This window comes from Quercus lobata, chromosome 2, assembly GCF_001633185.2.
Source record: "Quercus lobata isolate SW786 chromosome 2, ValleyOak3.0 Primary Assembly, whole genome shotgun sequence".
Taxonomy (NCBI): Eukaryota; Viridiplantae; Streptophyta; class Magnoliopsida; order Fagales; family Fagaceae; genus Quercus; species Quercus lobata.
The window spans coordinates 30,262,697-30,288,426 of NC_044905.1; the positions used below are offsets into that span (position 1 = coordinate 30,262,697).

Genomic DNA, 25,730 nt, shown 5'->3' on the forward strand with positions numbered 1-25,730 from the left:
AGAATTTTCGGCCAGACAAACCCATTCATTTTTTCTTTTCTTTTTGCTAGGTGATTTTGCGGGGGCTAGAACCCCCGAGCATCAGGACACAAGGGTGCCTGGGTGCCAATAGGCTACCGAGGCCAGTGGCAACCCATTAATTGGTCGTGCTCTTTTACCCCTCATCATTGGATCCGACTTTTTTAGACTTAAAAATTCTTGAGTTCCTAGGAAACTCTTGGGGGTAAAAGTCGGTCGCTTTTCATCATTTGATCTTAGTATTATTGGCAATAGTATTATTGGCAATGATCACATCACATCAGCCTCCCATAAAATAAACTTGATACTCAATTAAAACGAAAATCTACCAACTTCTGTTAATAAATATGATATAATCTCTTCTTTTTCTTTTATTTCATATATATATATATAATTATTTATAAGTCATGCAATCTTAATTATCAGTAATGAATTTAACTGTTGACATAGGCCAAACTCTGTGTAATGCATCCTCCTAAGGTGTAAAGAATGTCATGCAATACCAATCAATTTCATATCTTAAGTGAGGGACAATAACCAAATAGAAATTGTACCTGTGCTACCTGGTGGTTGCCTATGATATGAATTCATAATTAAAACTAACTCGTTTGATATGTGTTGTCCCATGAAAAAGAGGTGAAACTAATTATTATAAATGTTTCATGTCAGCCAATTGTGTGCAGAAAATTGATGTTATCAACTTATAATTTATCACTCACCTCAACAAAGGACATTTTTATTTCTAACAATTTTGCTTCAACACCCGCTTCTTATGCGGGGTCTAATTCACTCAAAGAAAAGGCAAAAATGATTAGTTGTTTCCATAGACCCACTTCTCTGAGTTGCTTGTATAAGTAACCAATTCCTCTGGTTTGAACCACAAATTGATTTCATCCTTGGCGGTCTCTGGACCATCACTCCCATGGATGATGTTTCTACATGGCAAACAACAAAAGTAAGATCATGATAACAAAGCAATGAACAGTGTATGCATGTGGAAGGCAAAAGCACAACCGTCACCAGGCCCATGATAATTACTAACAAAAACAAGGGCCCAGTTATTGTTTGCTACTCTACACTCTACAGTGAGAAATTGTAACTTTAATGGCAAATATCACAGGTAATAGAACCAGATCACAGATAGGCTAAGTAATTAATCAAGATATACTACCGCGCACTCTTAGTACGATGGTCACTTCACAAGTATAAAAGTGCTTGTGGGGTGTGTGTGGGGGGGGGGGGGGGAGGGAGAGGCCGGGATTTAAGTTTCCAAGAGGGAACTTTATATACACATACACTTAGATTAGGTTAGAATAGAATTCTATCTCGAAAAAAAAAAAAAAAAAAAAAGATGTAAATACCTATATGGTAAATTTAAGAAACCAAAAACTGCTATTATTCAAAGCAATACCTTCCAACAACAACAGCCAGATCGCCCCTGATAGTTCCTGGTTCTGATTTCTGTGGATCTGTAGCTCCAATCAGCTTTCGACCATACTTTATTACTCCCTCTCCTTCCCAGACCTGTATGGACAATTAAAACAATTGAGTTCGGCTAACTCACAAGTTGTGGTAACCAATAAGATGAGAGTTATAGATTTTCTAACCATTGCAAGGACAGGGCCAGAGCTAAGGAAATCACACAGGCCATTGAAGAAAGGTCTTTCCTTCAGATCATGGTAATGCTTCTGTGCAAAATCCTTTGAAGGAATCACAATTTTAACGGCCACGAGCTTAAAACCTTTCCTCTCAAAACGAGATATGATCTCTGAAATCTGGAATACAATAATGTCTTAGATGAGATAAATATCCTGTTACCAGCCTAAAAAGACCAACCAACAACTCAACCCCACTGAGTGGTATATATTAGGCTAAGTAATTTTGAAACAGTGCGAACAGGTTACTATTTTTTTTTTTTTTTTGCAAGAAGTCTAATGGTATGTTACCAGCCCTCTCTGCACTCCATCAGGTTTGATTGCAATGAAAGTGCGCTCCAGCTGAATAGAGAAGAACAAGCAACATAATTAGTCATTGAGCAACACAAAAGGTAAATGAAAGATTGAATTGGAGTAATGATGAAATAGATAAGTAATAAAATGGTTATTAGAGTACCTCTGCAGCATATGCCTCCTGTTCCTGAAGCATGTAAGCTGCAATCACAAAGAAAAGAAAAAATATGATCCAAAATTGGAGAGAGAGAGAAACTATATCATAATATCATGCAACCAGAAGAGGACAGTGACACTCCCCTTAAGATTCAGTTATTGTTCAAATCTTCACCAATAAGTGACATAACCCATATAGTAAAATTATAGGGTTGTACAAGTAGGACACTAGATGTATCTGGCACTTAAAATTTTTTGCTAACATGATTAAAACGATTCATAACTCTTGCTGGAGGTCTCTCAAGATTCCACACAGGAGATTATGACATTTGATCAGACAACTTTCTAAAACAATGTTTAAACATTCACGTGTGTGTGTGTGAGAGAGTGAGAGACCACAAAGTCAGACAGTAAAAGGATCGGCATGAAATGTGATCAATGCAGAAGTCCAACTGTAGCTGACAAATGTTTATAGTTTGGGGTTCAGGTAAAAATGTTGGGGAAATTCAGGAAAATAGTCAATTCTAGAATACATCCAAGGTTATAATTTCAACCCATTACCATGCACAAGTATGGTATAATTTTTTTAGAAGAGGTACCGGATGCCACAATGCTAAATTTAAGCAAGGAACATGGCTCCTCTTCCTTCCACCCCTAACTACAAACACTGACCCCTGCTCATACCTTTTACTTTTAAGTCATCATTTCCTTTTACTCCCATGAAAAATATAGGTAAGAAATTTATTTCGCAACTATCCACTAACAAAACCAATCCAAATGCCACATAAACAAGAACATCATTATTAAACCTAAAACAAATGAACATGAAGCAAACAAACACACACATATAAACAGTCACAATCTTATCAATTCAAAAGGGAACATAATCATAACCGATTAAAGTATGATTATCATCTCAACAGTTTAAAAGCACATCACAACAATAAGCCAAAAAAACACTTTAAATCCTAAAATTTGACCCAACTTCCAGTTTTGTCCCCAAATTTTAGCAATTTGGTTCTGGAATTTTTTTATTTATTTATTTTTTAAAGTATTAATTTCTTCATTCTTTTTCAGTCCACACTCTATCTCTACTTAACCTCCTATTTAAATAAGTTAACAAATCTCATGTGTTGACCCATCAATCAAGGAGAGTCAGGACCCACAAATAAGAACACCTTAAACTTTTGGACAACAATAAATCTAGGGACACCCAATTTCACAAAACGCCGTAGTTATTGACTGTGAATGGTCGACACTTTCTGCACACTACCTTTTACATGGATCCCCCATTTTTTTGTTCATCACTCACAATCCACCACTTCAACATGTTGTGAAATTGGGTACATCGATTGGGATCCAACTCTTAAGTCTTAACCAAATTTTAACGACGAGCTCAACAAAATTTATAAAGACGGGGTTTTTAGTTCGAACCTGCCGCAGAAACGCCAATCGCTCCTGCAATCCATTCTCTTGATGCATTCTCCGAACCCGCCTTCCCGTAATTCGAAGCTAGAAACGGCAGCTTGTTGCCGCTCAACGACACCGCTATAGCCGCAGCTACAGCTCTCCCTTCTGCAAAAACGACAAGTCGGTTTCATCAAACATAAATCTCTCACTCCAATATATACAAATTATTAACCAAAAAAATTCACACAGGCACAACCCAAATCATCAAAGAAAACATATTTCAGATTAAAAAAAAAATTATGAAACTTTTCAAAGAAACCAAAAATCTATAAGCATAATCAACAGCAATAAGACTCGATCAGTGCTATTTTATTATAAAAAAAAAAAAAATCCTGGCTTCAATGAAATCAAAAAAAAAAAAAAAAGGCTAAATGGGTTTCTCATAAAACAGTTTTAGAACCGATAACTGTTACACAGATCGGAGATTTAGCTGAGAAAGCAGAGTGTAAAAAAGAATGAGCTTAAGAAATTACCAGAGTGAAAACGAGAGGCCTTGGAGGAGGAGGAGAGGATTGACCTGGCAGCTCTAGAAGCATATCGAAAAATCTGAGGAGAGCTCATTTTTTTGTTGTTGTTTTGGTTGAGAAATGAGAAGTGAGAAGTGAGAAGAAGAGAAAGAAAGAAGTGTGTGATACTGAAATGATAAAGAGAGAAATGAACGAGTGAATGTAAGAGTAGAGAGAGACAAAACAGGGGATTGGTTTGGTTTCCTTTTTACTTGGGGGTGCTTTCAGGTTAAACCCTACCCGAAAGTCGGACCCCGTAAAGTTTTAACTACCCGTTTGGACTTTTGCACCTTTTGGGTCTAGAGCTGTGTGCACTGTGCAGTGTGGTGCCGACGCTGCTGTATAAACAAATAGTACAATGACAAACAAATTGATAACAGAATACTTTCTGACCAAATTTATTTTTATTTTTTGAACAAATTTATTGTGATAAATTATTTTCGATTATAATTTAAATTCATCATTAAAATAATTTTTTTACACATTAATAACAATATGTCATAGAAAATTTGTTGTGAAAATATTACACACATTTCTTAATTGATAAGCTATTGATTCTCTAAGAAAAATGCTTCAACATATCTTAAATGAAATACTGTCGTTGGTTTTGATCCTTATTAGCAATTGAAACAATTCAAAAAAAAAAATATGATTTTTTGAAGTCTGGATATCAAACCATATTTTATGCTAATCAATGAAATTCCATTCAACGAAAGCACCCAAATCTTGGAAGCCCCAAAATTTTAATTTTGGGTCTAAAATAAGTCAATCACCACAATTTCATAAACACATCCTTTTATAATGTTTAAGTCATTTGTGTTTTTTTCTTAGTGGGATTTATTTTTTTAAAAGGGATTTGCTTTTTCTTTGTTAATAAAATTTTACTATTTGTTTTGGAAGGGCCATTGACCATATATATGAGCTAGGTAACCACTTTAATTTTCGAGTTTTTAGGGATTGATTTTCAATTTAGGAGATGCCAAGTAGGAATTTTTTGAATCAAAACATACAGTATGTTGTGTGTAATATAACTTATTCTACCCTTCATTAAAAGTTACTATAGTTTTTTAGTGGAGTTTGTGTTGTGTCTCTCTATCAGAACCCATTTCCACCCTCCCCCCACCGGTCTATATGTAGTTTCATCCTTAATTTTGTTGGAGCTATATAACATCAAGTAGTAAGTCTAGAATACACATTTTTCATGGGTTGAATTAGTAAATTGTGATTTGAATCCTAAATGTTTCTATTAGAAAAATCAAAGGTACTAATTGAGTTACAAGGCTCTTAACCACACTAATAATAAAAACTTGACATGTTAGTAAGTTGTGAAATTGGGTAAAAAAGTATTTTTTGGTTATACTAAAGGAAGTATGTGATGATAAAACTATTTACTTCAGTTGGTTAGTTGTTTGCTCTATTTGTTTCGATAAAAAAACTTTATGTGAAGATGATTTTTAGTGTTTTCCTATGTTTGGTAGTATAAAAAAAAATGAGTACAAAAACTATTATGGTCAATGGCAAATCCTATTAAAAGTATGACTTATTTTTTAAGGGTTGTTTTTTGCTAAATTTTTTCAAAAAAACGATTCTATTTCATGCCAAGCTAAATAAGAAAAGCCAAGAAATAGTCTTTCAACTTATTTTTAAGATTCCTACCAAATATAAGAAAATAAAATAATTTTTCAAAAAACACATTTTTTTTTTTAGAAAACGAATCATGTAAATATGAATCATAGAATAAGCTTTAGTCTACAAATATGATCAATTCTTTTTAAGACGGGAGTCCACCCATTTATAAGGTGGATCGCATGTGGGAATTATATGGGTCCTATGATGCAGTGTTTTTTTTTTTTTTTTTTTTTTTTTTTTTTTTTTTTTTTTTTTTTTTGAGAAAGTCCTATGATGCAGTTATTTTAAATGAATGGGAACAAATTCAGCAAAAAAAAAAAAGAAAAAAAAAAAGAATGGGAACAAATTTTATGAGGTCCCAACTAAGGAATCATATTCTCTATGATTAAAGTTACGAGGACATGAAAAATGCAGAACTTTAATACAAAAAGTAACTTTTTTTTTTTTTTTTTTTTTTTTTATATAGGAAAAATACAAAAAGTAACCTAATAAGTCAAATCAAATTTTAGAATTTTGATAGTCGTCTCATGCACTTTTTTTTTCCTTCCCAATTTCTCAATTTGGTAATTATCTCACCCAAATCTATTATTCATCAATAAAAAAAAATCTTATTAGTTGAAGTAATTAAAACCCACACGCTCTTTTCCACGTTTAACACCATTTTTCTTAACTATTGCTTACCACTCCTATGAATTACTACCATTTAAAAAAAAATTATTAAAAAAAATTCTTTTTTAATCTATACTACTATTGAAAGGGCTTCTCCTATTTAGATTTCTCATTTTTTAATTCAAAAATACTTCTACACCTCTATATTTAAGTAGAGAAAAAACTAAAAGGATAATCCGGTAAAAATGCAACTCTAACTCCCACTAAAATATTGTCTAAAAAATAGGATTACTCTTTCGTTAATTTTCAAATTTGCTTTATCCACTTAAAATTAGATTCTCAAAATAAAAATTATATATATAAAATAAAAACATAGGTTTTTTTTTTTGCTAAAAAAAAACCTCATTGCACATGCATAGCGCATGTGATGAGGCTAGTTTGAAATAAATAATCTTTCTTCACATTTGTATTTATTTATTTATTTTATTTTATTGAGAAGGCGTGTGCACCTGTAATCAATCGTCCAAACTCTAAATCAGTGCATTAAAAATTACAATTTACCCACCTGTGGTTTGATTGAAATTTAAGTTGCCTACCTGTGATTTAAAATTTGACATTTTATCCACCTGAGATTAGATCAGTTAGAGTTCCGTAATATATCTCTGTTAAAAACATAGCTAAATATGTAATTTTGCTCCATTTTTATGTCTTTTTCCTCCAAAAACATAAAAACCATAAAAATACAAGATAAAAAAGGATCCAGCGGAACACTTTTATCATGAGATTTCAAACCATAGGTAGGCAATTTAAATTTCAGTCAAATTTTAGGTGGATAAAGTGTCAAATTTCAAATCATAAGTAGGCAACTTAAATTTTGACTAACTCACAAGTGGGTAAGTTGTAATTTGCTCTTAAAAATTATGGTTAAAAATTGACATTTTTTTTTAAAAAAAATTTTAAAAATAATCACATGGTTTGTTTATGATCAGAATCACATGGTTTCAGTGTTGATCAAGATACTCTACTGTTTTACTTAGGCAAAAAAGAAAAGAAAAGATATTGTTGTTCAAGATACGAAAAAGATAAATGGTAAGAAAGTGTGTCTCATTCATATGCTGTGTATATATATATATATATATATATATATATATTTGTGGTAATAAGAGGTTGCATTAAATAAATTAGCTTCTTACAGCCCAAACATAGATCAAATTAGAAGAGGTGAGTTAAAATTTTGATTCCACAATTTAAAAAAGAAAAAAGAAACATGAGGGATTTTGTTCAAGTTAAATTGCAGAAGGAGGAAACTTCTCCTTTTTGTCTATGTTGTCAATACAAAGAAAATTGGGAAGCTTCTTTTCTATTTACAAATACTTGACGTGTGAGCTGATGTAGACAGAAGGAACCCATTCCCTGCCATAAATAGAAACCCTTTTTCAGGGGAGGTGGGGAATAAAAGGTACGGCAAAAAAGTTCATAACTAAGAGCATCCACAATCTCACCAAAACACAAAAATGCATGCTGCAGCAGTGAAGCCATACCTAAAAAATTTTAGCTTCTTACTATAGTGCACAGTTATTTATGACTGTGCACTGTAGTAAGGAGCTAAAAAAAAATTTATTACACTTCTCATTAAGGGTGTCAATTCAGGTTAGCATGTTGGGTTCGTGTTGCGTCGAGGTAAGAGTATTCGACAAAATGACTCAACCCTAACCTAACCCATTTAATAATCGTGTCATGATCCTTCAACCCTAACTAACCTGTTAATAAGGCAGGTTAACCTGACCCAATCTATTTGATACACTTAATAAACGAGTCGTGTTGGGTTGACACAAATGTAACACAATCCATTTCAACTTGCATAATATTAAATATAACATCCATCTAGAATTTTTTTTTTTTTTTACATCCTAAAAACAATGCGTACACTTTAAGTATTCAACCCATGTTCTTGTAATCTTTAAAAGCAATACCCATCAGATCTAGTTTATAAACTATCTCAATAAACCCACTTACAAGGTATGCAGACATGTCCAACACTAATACAAACACACCAAAAAAAAAAAAAAAAACACACACACACACACACAGCACAAGACAAAAGCTACAACCGTGGCCTTAATTAACAATTAATATATCTCATATATTAATAACGACACATGGGTTCAAAGTTTATAGAACAAAAGCATTATGCAGAAAAAATAAACACATGAGAGAGAGAGAGAGAGAGAGAGAGAGAGAGCAATAACCAGTCTGAGACTTTGAGTTTGAGAATTGGGCGTGAAACTATAAGATAGTAGAGTGAGTAGTATGACTGAAGTTTTTTTTTTTAAAAAAAAAGATATTTATAAGAAGGTTTAGAGATTTAGGGTTTTTAGAGTATAGAGATCTAGGGTTTGTAAAGTTTCAATTTCTAATTATATCCCTTATAAGTTTTTGTAATTACTCACTTTTCTTTTTAAATTTAAAATATATGTTGGATATAAAAGGTATTTGGCAAATCTAAAATAAAATAAATATTTATTTGTTATATAAATTAAACGGGTTGTGTTAAGTGAGTCATTTTGGGTTGACACAAAATAAAATGGTGTGTCAAACGTATTTATTACGGGTTATGCGGGTTGACCCGCTTATGACCCAAATTCATTAAGGCCCAATCCTAACCCAAAAAAACCCGTGTCAGGTTCGTGTCGTATTCGCGGGTTGGGTCGAGCATTGACAGCCCTACTTCTCATTAAAATAATATTTCTTTTCTCTTCCCGTTTCATAGCTCATCTCTCACTCTCTCTCTCTCTCTCTCTCACGTTACTTCCCTCTTTGCTCTCTCAGACCAAAGCTCCTCTCTCTCATCCCTCTCTCTCATCTAACAGATCAAGCCCTGCCCTTGTCGCCACCGGTCACGCCCTTATCGCTGCCCTTGAATCCATCTCGCCTAGTCCTCCACGCCGCCGACCCATAGGTCTTTTATACATTCTTTCTCTCTGGGACTAGTCAATCTATATCACTGGTATCTGATAATTTTTTTTTCTCTTTTTGGTTCTTTTTTGGGCTATTCTCTCTTTGTTAGAACGAAGAGAGGTTGGGTTCAGGGTTGCCGATTGGTTTGCAATTTTGGGTTGTTGGGTTTGGTAACAGTGGTGGGGGTTGGGTTGTGATCACGGTGGCTGGGCTATGAGTTTGGTGGGTCTTAGTGAGTCGATCTTGCGATGATGGGTTGTGATCATGGTGGCTGGGCAGTGGGTATCTAGCAGTGATCATGGTCGCTGGGTAGTGGGTATTTGGAAAATTTGATCACTTTGTTCATCTTGGTTCAGAGAAAGAGAAAGAGACAGAGAGGAAGAGAGAGAAAGAGAGAATAAAAAATAATAAAGAAAAAATAAAGAAGGGATATTTAATTGAAGTGGTAAATTTTCTCAAAAAAATAAAATAAATAAAGTGGTAAAAAAATATCATTGTAGTAGTGGCGGCGGCGGAAGAGTTGGTGGCAGCGACGGAAGAGTTGGTGGCGGTGGCGGTGGCGGTGGCAGTAGTGACAGCGGTAGTGGTTGTGATTGTTGTTTATTGTAGTGGATATATTATTTTATTGTGATGTTTGTATTATTTTATTGTGTTGAAAGCTAAAATAGATCCATTGCTGTGGGATGATTTATAAAGTGAGTAGGTAAAATAGATAAAGTAACTTTTTGTGGTGCCAAATAACTAAATTTGTAGCTTCACTACTGTAGATGCTCTAATTAACCATTTTTCCTACTACAAGCTCATCTCAAGTACTAGAATTGGTGCTGCTGATTTTTTATTTTTTTATTTTTACAATTTGATAGTTACATTGGTGAATGAAAGATTTGGTGAAATATTATTAGTATTGCTTCTAGTCTTCTATGCTTCATTCTCTATTATTGAAAATTTACCATCTCAATAATTATTAAAAAAATTGTGAAAAAGTTAATTTTAATAAATAAGTAATTTTTTTTTCTAATCACTATTATTTTATATTGAAAACTATATCATGATTGTTAAGCTTGAAAATTTTGTAGTTTAGACTTCTTTGTTAATTAATCATCAACTTATCTCTTATATGTGATCTACAATACAATTATATATATAAAAAAAGATTTGATGACGAAGTGAAAAATCAATGACGTAACTCTTCAAAGGGGAATCCACTCTGGGAATAGACGATTCTATAAAAAATCCACTATGAATAAATAGTTACAAATAGTCAAAACTTACATAAAACTTTTGTAACTTAAACAGGAGCGGCTTGATACATTTGGGGGCTTAAGGTGGAAATTGAAATTGAGACATTTTATATATTTAAATATAATTTTTTAAATAAATATTATTTAAATTCTATTAAAAATTATTACTAATTAACATGAACCACACAATTTTTTTTTAAAGAAAGTCTATAGGCACAAAAAATTTGACAAAACTTTTCATACCTGTTGATGTGGTGGAATGACAGTGGTAAGTAAAAGAGTGATGTTGGTGGTGGACCTAAGTGAGAACTAGTTAAAGTTTGAAAACTCAACTATTTGAAAAATGTTGTGAATTTTTTTGTGTATTGCACTCTTTTTTTAGAAGTGTCACATTCACAATATTTTTCACAACAAATTTTAGCTGTTAAGTTGTTACGGGTTCTAAATTGAACTCATCACTGAAATTATTTTTTTACCATCAATAACTACCTGCTACTTAGAATTTGTCGTGAAAGTGTTATAAAAAATGTTGTGAATGTAGCAGTTCTATCTCTTTTTTTCTTTTTCTTTTTTTGATAAAAAAATATTATTTTATTTATTAACTAATATTTGAGTTTAATTAAATTAAAATTTGAGAACTTTTTTAATACTTGGAGCCTTAGACGATAATGGCTTATATTGTTATACTATTAAGCGGGCACTGAGCTTAGACATATAGCTTAGACTTTTGTAGCTTACAAATAGCTCTAGAGATTACACAAAACGACATGCTTGCCTTCCTACCACAATAGTTCTAGAATCTTTGAAATTCTCTGATACTGATTTTCGCCACATGAAAGCACCTTCTTGAAGATTTCTTCTACAGTGAACCTCACTATGGTTTCATACAATCAAACACTCTCCTTGGGATCACAAGATGAGTAGACAAAGAATAAGGAATTTTCTATGAAGTTCAAGGAGAAAAGGCATAAGGCATTCTCTTTGAATTGCTAAGTTTCTTTTCTTTGTTTATGCTTTAAAAAGAAATGGACAAAATAAAATTTGTTTAGTTTTGATATAATCTCATTTCTCACCTCTGAAAGTCATATATAATGTGCTTTATATAGGTGCACACTGCACAACATATAGTTAAAACCTAATAGAAACCAATTTTCTAACAAAATTAAAATTTCAAATTGCCAGAGTTTTGAGCAAGTGCAATTGCTTCTTGCTCGATCAAGATTTTGAGATTTAACATTATTGTGGCACCTTTAAACAATCATATCTTACTCATTTCAAATTTAAATTGAGTCAAATTTGTGTCCATTTTAATTCCTAGATTTCTATTTTTTAATGAAACAAGTTTCATTCAAATATTTATTACGGTAGAAAACATATGGACAAAAGATCATTGATTCCTCATCTTTAAGCATGTTAAAACTTCGTCTTTTCTAAGAAGTTTTTGACCTAGACTCAACCTTAACACAACTTTTTCAATATAACCTAATTTTTACATCTTTTGACACTGAGATTTGCCAAGACATCTACAAATTCTTTCGTGTACATGAATTCTTTACCCACAAAGCAGACAATTTAAATTATCTTCAACAGGATGTAAGTGTAACACACAATGATCGCTAAAAGGACCGCATCAAACACTTCATGCATTGTAGTAGGCTTTTGGTGTACATTAAAGCATTTTTTTAAAACTTAATACTATATTTCTGCATGCGCTGAGGCACACATACACCGGTGATTTATGTGAGTAAGGATTCCAAATTTGTACTTTTCTTTTGAAGTTGCAAATTTGCAATCATTTAAAATACTGCATCTTTTTTTTACTGTTTAGGCTACCTCACAGCTGGTAAAACTCAAATAAGAGTTGTAATGGATGTTTCATGCCCATTGTTTGTGAATAAGGCTGCGTTTGGTTCGTGTAAAAGTATTTCCAGAAAGGAAAATATTTTCATGTGTTTGGTTGCATTTCAAAAAATGTTTCGGAAAATATTTTCTGATGTTTGGTTGTGTTCTTAAAAATACCATAGAAAAACACATTTTCTACTTATTGCTCACATTTTCTTACATTTTCTTGGTTACCAAACGATTATATAATATCATTTATTCCTCAAAACACAAACAAAACCCAGAAAAAAATCATCAAATCCGGACAAACGAAGTCAAGATCGCGATCGGAGCGGTCGGCGCTTCGCGTGATCGACGCGTTCGCGCGATGTGTCGATCGCGCGAAGATCGAAGCGGAGATCGCGATCGCGATCGGCGCTACCGCGCCAGCCGATGATGTCGGCGGACGGTGATGTCGCGATCGATTCTGTCTTTCTCTCTCTCTCTCTCTCTCTCTCTCTCTCTCTCTCTCTTCTATTTTCCAAGGCCGGAAGTACTTTGAAGTGAAAATAGAAACGGAAAATCATTTCCGTTGTTTTGGCTCTCAAATTTGGTCAACTGGAAATGCTTTTCAGTTTGACCGAATTTGAAGTAACAACCAAACACCCCCATTTTCCGGAAAATCATTTCCGGAATCAGTTTGAAGTCAATTCAAACGCAGCCTAATACACATTCTATGGCAAATTATAGAATGCGTTTGGGCTACCTCACAGTTTTAGAATGTGAATAATACAGATTGTATGACAACATATAGAATGTGAATAATACACATTTTATGACAACTTGGTAAAACTCAAATAAGAGTTGTAATAGATCATGGATGTCAGGATTTGTTATGCATATGCCCATTAGTTTTGTACAGTACACATTCTACGAAAAACTTATATCCTAGTCTAGGACGAATTCAAGGAATACCACTAATCACGCCACTATGGATAAATTAATTTGCATATTTGTGTACAGGAGAGGATCGTTGCAACCTTGTATGTAGTAATTGTTACATATAGGGTAAGGTGACAGCTAAAGAGGAGTGATAGTAAATCATAGGTTACGCTGATCATGTGCATTTCACATGACCCTTGGACACTTGTCACTTTCTTTTAGCTGCCACCTTATCTTATATGCGGCAATTGCTGCATACAAGGTTGCGGCAAATCCTCTCTCTTTGTGTACGTTATTCCAAATTGGGGATGTAGCTGGAGTCGTCTAGGTTGTGATGTTGAGGGGTTTCTAATATTCCCAAATTATCTGGTGAAGATATCGGGGAATATACGTGTTTTGGTGGGACACTCTGATTACTTGGTGTGAAATACATTACTTTGAATTCACCACCCATATCAAAAAGAGCTTAGCTCAAAAAATTGATATTTGTTCAATAATTATAAAATTATACAAATCCTAACATTGTTAATCAAAATAATTAGCACAAACACAAAGGAGTCTAGACTACTGTAAGGGGGGTGGGCTGTGCTAATGGCGTTGGGCTACCTCCTGCTGCACTAAACCCAAGTTTTCTGGATAAAAGAGTCGGGACCGGTCCAGCTTCAACTTAAGGTGGTCTGACTTGTGCGCAAACTAGGCCAAGTCTGCCAGGAACGTGTTCATGGCAGGCGGAACTGTTTAGGACAAATTGTGGCAGACATAATAATAATAATAATAATAATAGAATAAACAGAAAATATCTAGCCACTTAAATGGGGAATTGACCAAATAGCCCTTAACATCAATTACAATAACAATACTACTTGTTTTCTTTTTTACGGAAGAGAAAGAAAGAATAACAGAGAACATCGAATGTTTATAATCATGGGTTGATCGGAATACTTAGAGGAAATCGACTGGAAATTCAATCCGCGGGAGTAGAGCCACAAAGGGGAGAACGTCCCTCCTCAAAGCCGTCAATCTCTCAGGAAAGAGTCCTACCGTAGAGGTTAATAGCCCTGAGGGAAACGGGCCCGAGTGGTTTTTTGCATACGTGTTTTCAAGTTTTTTCTTACAGAGGGTCAGATTTCATGAGGAAGAGAGGGGATTAATCTACCGGTGTATGCCCACCTTTCTAATTCTCACTGTTTCTTTTCCTTTCTTCTCACTTTGTTTTCTTTGCTATTTCTTTTAAGTTTTCTATTTCCTTCTCTAAGTTCCATTCATGTTGTCCCCTGTTCACGGCAAGACCCTCTTTTTATAGTGCCTGTCGTGACCCAATTTTACTGTTTTAACCCTTAATTCCCTTTGTTTGGTCTGGGTGTACTGGCCGACCATCACTGTGTCGTCTATGTGTCACCCTCCCATCGCCAGACAAGGATGAGTATTTTGTTTGCTAGTCTGCCATGGCACCCTTTCCTGCCATGGTATGGGTTATTTCTCTCTCCCTATCCCTCATGACATGCACTTAATGGTTCCAACTCAACTTGCCTCTTTTGGGTAGTAAGCCATCCCAACAGGACACCTCCCCGAAAGAGCCTGAGCCAGAACCATAAAAATAGATTTTTCTCCTTTCCCCACCACCAAACCATGCCCTCTGATCCTCTAAGCCCTCGAACTCACCATGCTCTGTATTGGCTGGGTACAGACTGGTGGTGCTTGGGCCTTGCGTGTGCCTTCATTTCATATGTGTCCAAAACTTGCCTGCTGCCCATTCGTCTGCCGTGGTCTGGAGGCTCGTCGTCCATGTTTTTTGACCTCTTATGTGGGCTGTTCTTTGTTTTCCCGCTCCATTCAACAACTGGGCTTTGTCTGATGATGGGCCTTACATTTCTTTGGCCCATTCCTTGGTTTCCCTTTGGGCTTTCCTTTGGGCATCCTTGGCTCATTTGCTTTCTTTGGGCTTCCTTGGCCCTTTTGCTAACTCCACACTCTCATGGGCTTTTTATTAACTTCATTGGGCTTCCTTAACCCAATAACCTTATTCTCATCCTTGGGGTTTATGAACCTGCCACAAACCCCTTACTTTCTTAGTTTGCATTACCTTGGGCCTGCGGTGGCCCTTTCTCACTTTTCTACCTCATACACTGCCCATGAGATGCTATTTCTTTCTTTCCGGGCTTCTTTGAGCCCACTTGCCTCTTCAAGACCCATTTGTTTATTTCTTGGGCCTGTGATCTATTATTCCTGCCGCTTGGGCCTAATGGTTTTGCTGTCTACTTTGTCAATTCTTTGTTGCCCTTGTTATTGGGCTTTCTTTCCCACAAATGGCCCTCAACAACTACCTTTTGAAATTCTCATTAAAACAAACACACAAGTTTCATTACTACGCAGTATTAGCATCCCAAAATATAAAGCAAAATTACAAATGCCCAATTGGATAACTAATTTGACAAAGAATAATAAAACATATAAAAAATTTGAAATCTTGAAAACTAATTTCATAATCTAATATCTTGAAAAAAAAAAAAAAATCTAATACTTGTGTTTAATTTTAGATGCATTCTGGTTGACACTCTATTTCAAATTGGGAATATACATCAAAGGTTGATTGTTTATTTATTTTTACAAGGTTTTTATTTTTATTTTTATAAATATCATATTATTGTTAAGCAATATATATTTTAGAAAATATCATCTTCTATTTTTAAAAGCTTTTTATTATGGCTATGGACTGTTAAAAAATAGGCTTAAACATCCATAATTTATGCCAATTTCATTGATATACTTTGGTTTTACTCTTTTCATACTTATGAATACTTCTCATACATATCTATAATTTAAAATATATGCATTTGAGTTTATTGCAACTAGATTATCTTGGCATGTACTTTATCATTTAATATTTAAAAATCTTTACTTATTGCATTATTCAAGCAAGAAGAATGCCTCAATCATCATTTTTCAATTTGTTTGCATGCAAGTAGATAAAAATCTCAACTGTTTTCTTGAGCTCATTGTATTTGAATGGAGTTAAATATAAATACATGTTTTTTTTAATGACATCATTTAAAAAATGTTTTAAAATTTCAATGTTATTTAGGGGGGAAATCATGTGCAATATATTTGTCAATGTTTTAAAATTAACTTGGTGTGATTAATTAGTGTGGTATTCAAGCAAAAAGAATCCCTAAGGGTGTGTTTGGCAGAGCGAATTTTAGGGAGGATGGAAAAAAAGAAAAAGAAAAAGAAGAGAAAATGAAGAAGGGAAACTTTTTAGACGGTGTTTGGGTTGGAGGGAGGGAGAGAAAAGTGATGATGGGGCTAGGGTGTTTTATCCTGGACCCACTAGAAATTAATTTTTCCAAAATAGAGAGAAAAGAGAAGAGACAAAGAACCCGGACTATTATGGACAAAAATATCCTCCTCTAATGTTTAAAAAGTGTGTTAGCTTTTGTCATTTTCTTCCTTTGATTTTTCTCCCATTATTTCTTATACGGTTTTTGTTTTTTCATCTATTACTTACAATTCAGTTCTTAAGTCTGTATTTTGATCTTACTTCTTCAGGTTTTTTTTTTTTTTTTTTTTTTTGTTGTGTTCATTTTTTTTTTCTCATTTTTTACTTTTTTTTTTCATCATTTTTTTCCCTCATTTGTTTTGGGTTCTTGTGGTTATCTTCCTGTTTTTTTTTTTTTCTTTTTTTTTTTTAAATGAAGTGTCCTTCTATAAACAATTTTTAATTAAAAACATAGTGTGCAATTTTTTTTTAATCTAACAGGGGCATGAGAGTAAATTTATACAAAATAGTTTTCCATTCTTCCACTTTTCTATCCCTCCAACCAAACACACATGAGGGAAAATTAAATCTTTTCTATCCTTCCAATTTTCAATCCTCCCACCATTTTCACTCTTTTCACTTTTCCACCCCTCCAACCAAATGGACCCTAAAGACAAATTCAAGGAATACCACACAAATCATGCCATTATGGATAAAGCCATATAGGCCTATAATCTGCATATTTGTGCAGGTTAAGTTCAAAGGAAAAAAGTTTAGTTACAAACTTGGTTATAGTCAATGCTATGACTTCACTCAATATCTTTTTATTAGATGTAAATTTTGGAAAAATTCATCATTGAATTACATTTTTTTTTCTTATGTCCTTTATGCTTGCAAAATTTCCATAATATCAAAGATTAATAACTATATCGTCAATTAAATATTTAAATTTCAAGTTTTTTTAGTCTAAAATTATGCACTAAAAATAAGTTTATAGGTCAAATAGTAATCTATTTCGGATTGGCATAGAATTTAACATGTGTATTAAGAATAAAAAGAACATACAATTAAATAGTTAGATTTTTAAAATATATAGTCATGTAATTTTTATAGTGGGAGTTATAGTCATTAGTTACAACTAAGTTTGTAGTCAAATTTTGTTCATGTTCAAAATAATGATTACAACTAAGTTTGTAGTCAAACTTCGCACATGTTCAAAATTGTCTACATTATTTATTCAAAAAATAAAAACTGATGGCATTCTCTATGGGTGATTACTTTACTTTGCCATTGTCATTGTCATTGTCAATAGGGACATTATGATTGTACGGGTATTTTATTTATTTATTTATTAATATTGATAAGCTTGCTCATTTGGAATGCTTTATTGACTCTAGCCCTCTAGTCAAAGAAGTTTTACATTAATTTTCTAGTGAAAATGGAATAATACAGCATTCACATCAATCACACAAAAATTCCTACTACACTATCAAATGCTAAAACTTTTGATACTCACTAGCAGCTCATTTTAGCTAAATGTTAAATGAAAATAATATTTTTTAATCCCTCAACACACGTGCTAGTTTTCCCTTTTCTCACGCTAGCTCCTCCATTTTTCTTTTCTATTGGTTCTCCCTCAAACCGCTCAGTGGCGACTCCAGAAAGTTTTTTAGGGTAGTCATTAAAAACATATTCAAATATATAAAGTTTTAAAATTTTATTTCACAAGTTTTTATATTTTAAAATTGTTGTGTGATATGATAGTTTCACTATTAATATTATCAACTATATCTTTTTCAATATATGCAACCAAACAATTATTAAGCTATTGATCTCCAATTCAATTACTAACATATTGCCTAAATAAGTACTAATATAGACAAAATACATTATCTTTTTGAAAAAATATATCACATATATCTAACAAATTTGGCTAAAGACTAAAGCAAATACTAACAGACTAGCTATTTGAAAAATGTGCATTTTTTATATAAAAAAATAGCAATTTTAAAATATGCAAGTTGAAACACAATTTAAAAAAATCACAAATAAACGTTTGATTTGAGATTTTAAGCTAATATGTTTGTTTGAGCAATTTTTGAGAAGTGTTATGTTCACAACATTTTTGCAACACTTTCACAACAAAACCTAGGTTGTAAGTTTTTACTGGTTCTAATTTGAACTTATCATTGAAATTATTTTCTATTCATTAGTAACAACCTGTTATTTAGGATTTGATACGAAAATATAGTGAAAATGTTGTGAAAATAGCATTTCTTGCAATTTTTTTTTTCAACATTCAACGAACAAAATTTTGGAGAGGTTGAATTTTATTTTTAATGGGTCCAATTATTATTAAGGGTGTTCAAGTGTTTTTTTTAGGGTGGTCAAGTTTTTTTTCTAGAGTGGTCAAAAGATCCATATTAATTTAAAACTCAGAAATTTTTAAGTTATATTAAAAAAAAAAAAAAAAATTTCAGGGTGGTCCTATGACCACCCTGATTAACACTTGGCACGCTAATGAAACCACCTCGCCTATAAATCCTTCCCTTCTCCTATGCCTAAGACTGAACCCAAGCTTGAAACTCTCTAACAGTCGTGGGCATCAGCGTTAAGGTGAGATCGGCATGGGCATTAGCGTGGGCATCAGCTTAGAGATCTATTGGTCATTAGCGTGGGCATCGTGGTGGTTGTTTGGATTTCGTGAGTTTTTGTTGGTTGTGGCATGGGTGGTAGGTTTGTGGTGGTTGTGGTATGGGTGGTGGGTTTTTGGTGGGTGGTCGGGTTTGTGGGTGGTGAGTTTATGGAGGTTGTTGGTAATGTTTGAGTTTTGAGCATGGTGACTATTGGTATTGTGGTGGCTGGTGGTTGGTAGTGCATAGGATTGTTGGATTGAGAGGGAGAGAGAAGAGATAATAGAGGAAGAGTAAAAAATATATTAAAAAAAGGAATAAAAAATAATAAAGAAAAAATATTTAAATGAAGTGGTAGAAAAAAATAGAAGTTTTGATGTTGGGTGTATTGTAAAGTGAAGTGTTAAATACTATAAAGTGGCTTTTGGAGTTGCTAAATACTAAGACTCCGCTTGGTATAGTAGTTTAATAATATGTTTTTAGTTTTTAAACATTACACGTATTTTCACACATTTTTTCACCAACGCGTATTTAAAAAAAATACAAATAACACAAATAACGTTACTAGAACAACGTTACCAAGCGGCCCCTAAATTTTTTAAAACCTTGATGTTTATGCTATAATAATCTAGAAAAAACAATGGACAACTAGCAGCATAAATAAATCAGTAAAAGAATTCGTGGAAGCCCATTGTCCCAAAAAGGTAATTTGCCCGAGGAAGTTTGTAATTTTGTTTTTGGACATATATGCCAGAATAGATAAAATTTCAGATGGAGATAGCAAATGTATTGACACTTTAAATAGATATAAACCAATATATCTTTGTATTGTCTTGTATACCTAGCTTTTCAACTGTGATGAAACCATTGCCTTCTCGCTGTTTAATTACCTATTGATGAAGTGTCTTTGCAGGCAAGTGGTTGGGTTTTGTAGAGAGTAATTGGCCTAATTCGTAAAATGTTAAGGTGAGGAGAACAATAAGGTGAAATGCATATCACCACAAAATGCCATCATTTGAGAAAGAACTGAATCTTTTGCATGTGTGGGCAGTGAGTTGAATACATATAACCTCTGGTTGCATTAAAGGAATAAAGGATGATAAATTTGGGTTTGTTTCCAGTATCCCCTTCCTTGTTTCAGCATCTTCTGAAAGCAAATTTATTACTTTATTCATTAATAAATAGTCTTATCAGATCTAAGATACATGTGGATTTATTGAAAACTGGTTTTGCAGTTAATGACTTGAGTGAGTCACTTGACTTTGCTCAATTTATTTTTCAGCAATATTAAAATCTGAACTAAAAACTTTCTAAAGAAGATTAAATGAATGGGGCATTCCGAGAATCGAACTCGGGACCTCTCGCACCCAAAGCGAGAATCATACCACTAGACCAAATGCCCATTTGGTGACACTGTATTGTAATTTAAATTTACTCAACCATTTCCATTAAAGTCAGTTGAGCTTTTCTCCCCCTAGCTTTTCAACTGTGAGACCAAATTTCTCATGAAACAGTACGTAAAAAAATATTTGAGATTACACCATTAACAATTAAAGGATGAAAAAGAAAAGAAAATAGTCATGTTAATAAATTCATAAGATTACCAACTGAACACCTTTAGGAATTTCTCTAGATAACCAACGTTGAATCTCCATAGGCTTCCAGATTTCCCATGGCTTTCTATCTTCCCTCTGCCCCCAAGTGTCACCACCGAACAAAAACTTGGATGATGGGTCTATTACAATCTTTTCTAGTGCTTTACAACGCTTAAGCACATGCAATGTGAGCTCCAACTCAATAATGTTACCACAAAAACCTTCAAGGTGTAAGATCCTCAAATTTTTATGGTTAGACTTGGTAGGCTTCCTAATTTGTCTAACTACATCAGCCTGTGTATTTAGCTACATGAAAAAAAATGTTACTTTCCAACATTTTGGAATGATAAAAATTATAACCACAAAGAGGATCTAAAGAAAAAAAGCATATTTGAAGGCCACCATATGTTAAACTTTATGCATTTAGCTAAGATGATTGTAAATATGCTATGTGTGGCAACTCACAAATTGATAAATTTTTACAACATGAAAAAGAGAGAAGCAATTTGTTGTATTTGAGGAAAATTGACCTCACAGTTTCAGTCAAAAATCAAATTTTACTTAAAAAAACAAAATATTTAAATTCAAGTTAAACTATTACCTTTTTTTTCCCTACCAATCGCTAGGGTTGTCCAACCGAATACGACACTCGACAAATTAGTCTGACCTGGAGCCACCCAAACTAGAATCAACTCAATCCAAGTAAGGAGGTGGTCGACAGCGGGTCGAGTGATGGGTTTTGTTGTCTGAGACCCTAGAAACCAAAACCGACTCTAGACTTCACCGTTAGCCTCCTCCTCCCATTGCTATGAGCAAGAATTTTGTCTCCATTTTTTGTAGATCAGGCGAGATCTCCACCGTATCTGGTGGAGATCTCAACAAATCTGTGGAGATCTCCCCCATATTCGGTGGAGATCTTGTCGAATTGTGAGATCTCCACTAGCTCACCGGATTTGCTAAGTGCCATCAAAAAACCGGCTTCAATTGACCCAGTTGAAGGAGTTTTAGCACTTATTGGTCAATTTCAGCTTGAAATGACAGTTAACGACTGTTTGCCTCTATAGAATCCAAAGTTGTCAAGTCGAGTCTAGGTTGGGTACAAACCCGACTCGTGGACACCCCTACTAGTCGCCACCTATCATTTTGTCCTATTCCTTAAGGTTTTCAGACCCAGACCGGACCGGGAGGTCAGATCATGAAAACTGAGAACCGGGATGAAAACCAGTTTTTTAAGCATAAAGAACTAGATTTTTTGTTAATTTCGTGAACCCCTAAAACTGGGGTTGGACCGCACGAATCGGTGGCAAGAACCGTGAACCCCTTAGCATTTTTTTATTTATTTTAAAACAACTTAACACAATTTTATTCTACTTAATTAAATTATCCATCTCTTACAAGGAATAAAAAAAATATATAATTAAAATCTTTCAAAGATATTTAATTTTACTTCAAAAATTAATCATAAATTTTAATGTTTTTATGGTTATTATTTTATTTTATTAACTTTCTTATTTAATTATTAAATATATGCTTGAAAATTATTAAATTTCCCTCACATATGTAGATATATTACCAATTTTGCTAGTTTTATAAATTTAATATCTATATTTAGGCTTTAATTAATTATTAAATTAATTATGATGTCATCACGGTTCGACCTCAAAAACCTTGAACCTCTGCTTTTTACGGTTCAATGAACGATCCGGGTCTGAAAACCTTGCTATTCCTACACTTTTTTTTTCCATTGCAATTTCTTGTTGATGACCAAACAAAAAAAAATTTATATTTATTTTCTGTTCTCTCAACCAAATACTCATGGTGGAAATTTATATATTTTCTTTCTATTTTCTAACTTTCCTATCTTCTCAACGTTTTCCACCAACACAACCAAATAGAGTCTTATCCATTTACTAAAGAGTAATGTTAGGGACTCAACTTTTTTCACCACACACTTGGGTCTAAGATTCATACCACTGTATCATCAATTCTGAAAAACAGTTTTTAAAATGTTAGGGACAACTTTTTTCTCCACCTACATGGATCTAAGATTCACACCAATATATATATATATAAAAGCAATTATGAAATATTTTTCTTAAAAAATGTTATTGATTTACCCAACTCCTAATAACAAAAAATAAAAGGCACATAACAAAATAATTCTTACCACCAGATGCAGTTCTTCCAGCAAGGGCAGGAATTTCAACAGATATGCTATCCAAAGAATATCATTATCAAAGGAGTTAGCTGCCAACTCTAAATACTTCAGATTAGGAAATACTTTGAACGCTTGTGGTATGACATCAGAGCGGACAATCTGAAAAGCCAAAAAGAAAGGAATAAATTAATAAGGTAATATCCTCTACAATAACAATATGATATTTGTTGATAAATCTGAGTCATGCCAAATTTAATTACGGTTGAGACGAGGGTTTGTGAGTAGTGTACAATAAAAATGATGCTAATAGTAGTTTTGTATTAGAATGATGTTATACTAATCATAATATGCCACTTTAATTATTGTGAAATTGAAAAATTATGTTTTACATTACACTATTCATATATATTTTACATTATAAACTAAACAAATATGTACGATATTATATATATTTTGCATGAACAATGTACAATATTGTAGACTATTCATGCAAATGTGTGCAATTAATTGTTCTATGAAATCTGTTATGTTTTTGTAGTATTGTAGAATATATATATATATATATATATATATATATATATATATATATAATACTTGTGTAAGCATTCACTTACATAAGGTGTCCTCCCATGCAAGTTTAGAATTTCCAACTGAGGAAGACGATGTCCAAATTTTGTGAGGACATTTAAAACACCACCATAATCATCGTCAGTATTGCAATTGAAGCTCACGTTCACCAGTTTTGGAACATTCTTGAAAGAGCAATATTCATGTTTGCCGGCAAAGAAAAACTCATTCAGCTCCACAGCACCATTAATATTAATTCCCCTCAACCTCTCGCAGTCAACTATAGCCAGATACTTGAGTTTAGAGAGGTCAATATTTAATTTACAATCACGGTCCATTCTCAATCTTTTGAGGCTTAATTGTTCAAGTTCTAAACCATGACTCAGCATATCTTTTAAAAAACTTCCTGTCAGTGTTACAATGTCTAGTGCAAGAGATTTTAGGGAAACCAACCCATCAAAGCTACAAGATGGTGTCAAATTGCAACACTTCAAAGTCAAATGCCTTATGGTAGAAAATTTCTCTTTAGTAAGAAGCCTAGAAGGGAAGTCATAAAATTTTTCATGGTTTCCATAATAAGCTTCACAATAAGGGTGCAACCCAAATGACAAGTTGATATCAAGTGTATGAAGGGCTCCCATATTGACTGCATCAGTGATCCACTGATCCAACTGAGGAGTAAACTCTCTCCCAAGTGAAAAATGGACCCTGAATACATTGACCTTTGAGCCATGCCAAAGACTCATCAAGTTGTTAACTCTTATCACAAATAAAAGCCTTTTTTGTTGAAGTGGATCTTCATCAACAGTCTGTACAGTGAAAATACACCCCCTTAAGCTGAGTACTTTCAATCAAATTATAGTCAAAATTGAGGACGGGAGTCTTCATCCAAAAAAGCTGCCATCTCTTTGACAATATACTAGTTTTAACTGCATCTTTGATCGGTAAAATGAACACGATGGACTCTATAATATCATCTGGCAAACGAAGAAATAGATCCTCACTTTTGCTGCTAGTTATCTGTCAAAAAGCATCAAATGCAAAGATGCTTTTAAAATGTGAATTAAGGAAACTAGTCAAGTACAGTACTCTATTCACATTTCAACAAGCATGATTCTCATGCATATGATATACCCTATTCCTTTATATATATATAAAATAATAATAATAATAATATGCAGGTTTTTCCAAGAAAACCTTTTATTCCCCATTAACAATTTGTTATTGAACACACCTTTTGATAAAAGTGCAAGGACAATTTATATAAGAAAGGAAAATTTAAAGGGAGGAGATAGCACTTATTCACCAGGTATATATTGAATGGGGAAGACCATTCTAATCAAAGTGCAATAATAATATTGAGAAAGGGAAGTCATACTTTTTTCTTTTTATTTTATTTATTTAATTTTTTTTTTAATTTATGGATAGAACAAAGGGAAGTATGTTAATTTTCAGTCTCTCCATACCATTCTTAAATTAAAAATTTGAAAAGGTTTAATATTGATTTGTTAATGTGGTTTTTCCTCTAAACTTTCTCCATTTAAGAAATACATATATAAACATTTTTTTAAAATAAAATGTTGGGTAAACTACATATTTGGTTTCTAACCTTTACGATATATGTCAATTTAGTTCCTAACCTTTCAAATATGTCAATTTAGTCCCTAACCTTTTGATATTGTGTCAAAATGGTCTTTGCCGTTAAGTGACAGATGAAAAATGCTGACTTGACTAATAGTGACAATAAAAAATAATTTTTATGCCATCTAGACTGCCACATAGATTGCCACGTCGCCTGAATTAAAAAAAAAAAAAAACTAAAACTAAATTAGCTAGCTTAAACAACCCTAAAACCCAGGTGAAGCTTATAATCTCTCAACCTGATCAAATCATACCTCCATGGTCGAACATTCAATGTTGTGATTGTTTGTTTTTTTCTCTTTCAAATGGTAGGAAACTATTCTCAAAGTGCAAGAGGATCATTGTCAAGATCCTAATGCAATTCCCCTTACACAAGAGGAGATCTCAAACTTGGTTTTTAAGAAGAAGTCTGGTATTGTAAAAGGACTTGGTATGAGACCTTCCTCTTCTCTAGTAACCACTGACTCATCTAGTTCCTCGGTGGAGTATATCCATCGGTTAGAAAATGAGATAATTGAGCTTAAAGAGGCAAGAGCTAGGGGCGAAGAGGAGTGAGCTAGGGAGCAAGAGGCATGGGCTAA

At 33.3% G+C, this 25,730-nt stretch overlaps 2 protein-coding genes and 1 non-coding gene across 3 annotated transcripts; all 3 read right to left on the bottom strand.

The window, feature by feature from the left end:
* Positions 1-588: 588 nt before the first annotated feature.
* LOC115975284 (nucleoside diphosphate kinase 3-like) lies at positions 589-4,383 on the bottom strand. The gene is made up of 7 exons (XM_031096008.1): positions 4,067-4,383; positions 3,558-3,698; positions 2,131-2,168; positions 1,965-2,015; positions 1,626-1,793; positions 1,430-1,542; positions 589-953 (listed from the first exon to the last, which is right to left on the bottom strand). The coding sequence occupies exons 1-7, from the start codon at positions 4,152-4,154 to the stop codon at positions 830-832; spliced, it is 723 nt and encodes a 240-aa protein (XP_030951868.1). The 5' UTR covers positions 4,155-4,383; the 3' UTR covers positions 589-829.
* A 16,125-nt stretch (positions 4,384-20,508) lies between these two features.
* On the bottom strand, positions 20,509-25,409 carry LOC115962775. Its single transcript, XM_031081649.1, has 6 exons — positions 25,404-25,409; positions 24,439-24,528; positions 23,556-24,317; positions 22,951-23,100; positions 20,793-21,077; positions 20,509-20,601 (listed from the first exon to the last, which is right to left on the bottom strand). Exons 1-6 carry the CDS (start codon positions 25,407-25,409, stop codon positions 20,509-20,511), a joined length of 1,386 nt encoding a protein of 461 aa, XP_030937509.1.
* On the bottom strand, positions 20,519-20,590 carry TRNAP-UGG. The gene has a single exon. It is a non-coding gene; the product is annotated as a tRNA-Pro (tRNA).
* Positions 25,410-25,730: the final 321 nt, after the last annotated feature.

Coding starts and splice junctions, on each gene's coding strand:
- LOC115975284 (XM_031096008.1), bottom strand. CDS start 4,154: ATGAGCTCTCCTCAGATTTTTCGATATGCTTCTAGAGCTGCCAGGTCA. Junction 3,699..4,066: donor GGCCTCTCGTTTTCACTCTG/GTAATTTCTTAA, acceptor TCGTTTTTGCAG/AAGGGAGAGCTGTAGCTGCG. Junction 1,543..1,625: donor CTGGCCCTGTCCTTGCAATG/GTTAGAAAATCT, acceptor TTGTCCATACAG/GTCTGGGAAGGAGAGGGAGT.
- LOC115962775 (XM_031081649.1), bottom strand. Junction 23,101..23,555: donor TGCATGGGAGGACACCTTAT/GTAAGTGAATGC, acceptor TTGGCTTTTCAG/ATTGTCCGCTCTGATGTCAT. Junction 21,078..22,950: donor TGGAAGAACTGCATCTGGTG/GTAAGAATTATT, acceptor CTAAATACACAG/GCTGATGTAGTTAGACAAAT.